At 67.0% G+C, this 2,871-nt stretch overlaps 1 protein-coding gene across 1 annotated transcript in view; it reads left to right on the top strand.

Annotated features, from left to right (window-relative positions):
• The first annotated feature begins 2,158 nt into the window (after positions 1-2,158).
• ITGA3 (integrin alpha 3) overlaps positions 2,159-2,871 on the top strand; it is an 11,313-nt gene continuing 10,600 nt past the window's right edge. The window contains exons 1-2 of the mRNA XM_014958919.1: positions 2,159-2,164; positions 2,449-2,504. Of these exons, the coding sequence (XP_014814405.1) occupies positions 2,159-2,164; positions 2,449-2,504 (62 nt within the window). The remainder of the gene's footprint in view (positions 2,165-2,448; positions 2,505-2,871) is intronic.

Raw genomic sequence — 2,871 nt, 5'->3', positions numbered from 1 at the left:
TCAGGAGGCAGCACCCACATCCCCAACCCTCCGTGTGCCTCAGTTTCCCCCCTTGGAGAGGGGGGGAGGCGGTGCTCTGCCCGGTGCTCGGGGGTCCTGCTGTTCCCAGCTGGCCGGTGGGGAGGAGGAGAGCCTGGCCGGCTGAATTCCCAGTTTTCCCTCCCCCTCGCCTGGTTTTCTGCCGGTTGCAAGAGCCGGCCTGGCCGTGTTTCCCCCCCGAGCCTTGGCCAGGGGCCGGCAAAAGCCGCCGGGGTCCTGTGGGGCTGCGGCTCCTTGGCAGGCGGCGGGGGGACGGATGTGCCGTGGCGGGGCTGGCGTCCAGGGGGTCATCCGTCTGTCCATCCATCCCTCGCTGCTTCGAGGAGCCCTCTCTCCTCCTCTCCCGTCTCTTTTCCCGCACAGGCATCAGCAGATTTGCCTGCTCAGGCCTCCTGGGGGGGAGGATTGATCACAGGCCCCCCCCATTGCAAATGTAGCTCCCCTGGGGGGGTGTTGGGGGGGTGGTGGGTGGTTTGGCAGAGCAATAATACTGGAGCAGGGGTGGGCTATGCTGGGGTGACCCCTCAGTGTCCACCTTTGGGGGTCTGAGGGGGTTGTTAGGGGCTGGATGTGCCCCCCCCCTACCTAGCCCCATCGTGGAGCTGAGCTCTCAAACCCTGAGCTTGCTCCAGCCTCGGCGTGGGGAGAGATTTGGGGTGTGCAACCCTGGGGGGGGGGTGTCCCTATAGCCCTGAGCTGGGTGCTGCCTGTGGGGATGAGGGGGGATGGGGTGCTGTGCCAGAGCCACCCACCCTCCTGCCCCTCGGTGCTTGTCACCCCTCCAGCGTGTCGGGAGATGGATGAGGTGCTGCTCTTGCTGCCCAGCTGCTCCCTGAAGGGGGATTTAGGGGGAAGGGTGGTGTTTGTGAGCCCCCCTATTGCTGACCCCAGCACACCATCGGGTCTGATCCCCCTTCTCCATCCTCCTCACACCTCTCCCGTGCTGGGAGTGACCACATTTTGGGGCAGTCAGTGCCCTGGTGCCAAGACCATCCTGCAACCACCTTTCCCAGTTCAGCCATTGCTGGCTGGGAGCCCCCGCACCCCTGTGTGTCCTCCCCCTGCCTCGGTTTACTGGGGAGGATGAGGACGGGGCACAACCTCGCATTCCTGCCTCCCTCCCTCCCCAGCCTCCCCCTCTTGCTGCTCTTTGACCATCAGAGCACAAGGTTTGGGGTCAGACCCATCTCCTTATGTCCGTCCCCCCCCCATCCAACCCCAGCCAGTGGGACCAGTGCCACAAACTGGTCCTGGCCTCTCCAGGGTGGGAGCTCCTGGGCATGGATTTAGCCAGGCTCCCCATGGCACCTCGGGGCATGCGTGGGCTGGGGGACACCTCTGCATGTCCTCTTCCCCCTGCTGTGGTGGGGGGGCTCGCCGTCCTGTGGACCGGCCCCACGAGCAGAGCCTGCGGGTGGGCTGCCCTGCTGGGAAGTCTTGGCTGGAGGCAACGAGATGCTGGAGCTGCTTGGCTTGGGTTGGCTCCCACCGCCCCCCAGCCCCCCCTCCCAGGACCTGTGGGGGACTCCATGGTGGTCGGGAATGGCTTTTCTTGGAGCCGGGACCACCCGGGGAGGCTGGGGGCTGGTCCCAGCCATGGCACCCCCCCAGACAAGGGGCCATATGTGTGTCCCTGTCCCCAGGAGCCACACTGATGATGGGGCAGCACCCGAGGGCTGTGGGTCCTGCTGGGGTTTAGAGGCAGGGGGGGAAGGGCCCCCACTATGGCTGTGGCAGGACCCCCCTGATTTCTCCCTCCAGCCCTGAATCAACGGTGCCCCCCACCACGTCCCTCAGGTGTGTGGGGTGGGAGCAGAAATCAGGGTGGGGGGGAGAAGGGGGGGCAGATTCCTTTGTGCCAGGCTGGAAAAAGTCAGGAAGAAACAACTTCATTTTTGCATCTGATGGGTCCCTCTTTCCAGGAGGGGGGGATGCGGATGCAGCTGCCACCCCCAGCCCAGCATTCCTGGGCCGGGGGGGGAATACAACCCTTTTGGGGGCTCTTCTGGGAGCGATGTTGTAACCCCTCCTGTTCCCCCCACCCCACCTGCAGCTCTGACTCAGCCGGAGCCGTGCTGCCGGCGGTGCCCATTGCCGGGCGGGCGCGGGGGGCCCCGACATGCCGGTGCGGGGGCTGCCTGGGGGCCCCCGCATTCCTCCTGCGCCTGGGCTTTGAGTCAGCCGCCCCGGCCCTGCCCGGGCTCGCAGCGCTCAGCCCTTCCCCGTGGCTCCCGGCCATGGAACGGCACCCGTGGGATGGGGACAAGGGGGAATGGGTGGTCCCCCCCCTTCCTCACCCAGCGGGCAGGACGGGCCGGGCTGAGAACTGACCCAAACTCGTTACTCCAGTGAGCGGTGATAAGGGCTGGGGGCTGCGGCAGCTACCTGTGTGCTTTGTGTGTCCCCCAGAACTGCCACCGGCAGCCTCCCCGCGGGTGGGGGACCATCTTCCTCCGCTTGGCACGGTGTGGCTGTGCCTTCTCCGCCCCATTGTCCTCCCCGTCCCCAAGGATTTCCCGGCGGAAAGGCTGGCCTTTCCGGAGCTCCCCGGGCACGCCGGGTCCTCCTGCCACCCCCCCACGGCAGGGCTGGGGGGGTCCTGTCTCCTGCTGCTACCTGGGGGTCCCCAGCCTCTTCCCTTGGCTTTGGGGAGGGGGTTCACCCCCTTCAAGCCCCCAGGGGTGAGCGCACGTGGAGCTGGGCTGTGTCTCCAGCCTGGGCACCCCCCCGATGCCAATGTCCTCCCCCCTGCATGGCACTGCCATGACTCAACCGGGACGTCTCTAATCCCCCCCCCCCCCAAGGCCGGGGTCACCCCCGGAAGGGGCCGGC

This window comes from Calidris pugnax, unplaced genomic scaffold (assembly GCF_001431845.1).
Source record: "Calidris pugnax isolate Ruff unplaced genomic scaffold, ASM143184v1 scaffold335, whole genome shotgun sequence".
In the NCBI taxonomy this organism is placed as follows: Eukaryota; Metazoa; Chordata; class Aves; order Charadriiformes; family Scolopacidae; genus Calidris; species Calidris pugnax.
Note: the sequence above shows the minus strand (reverse complement) of the source record. Positions and strands in the feature narration are given on the sequence as shown.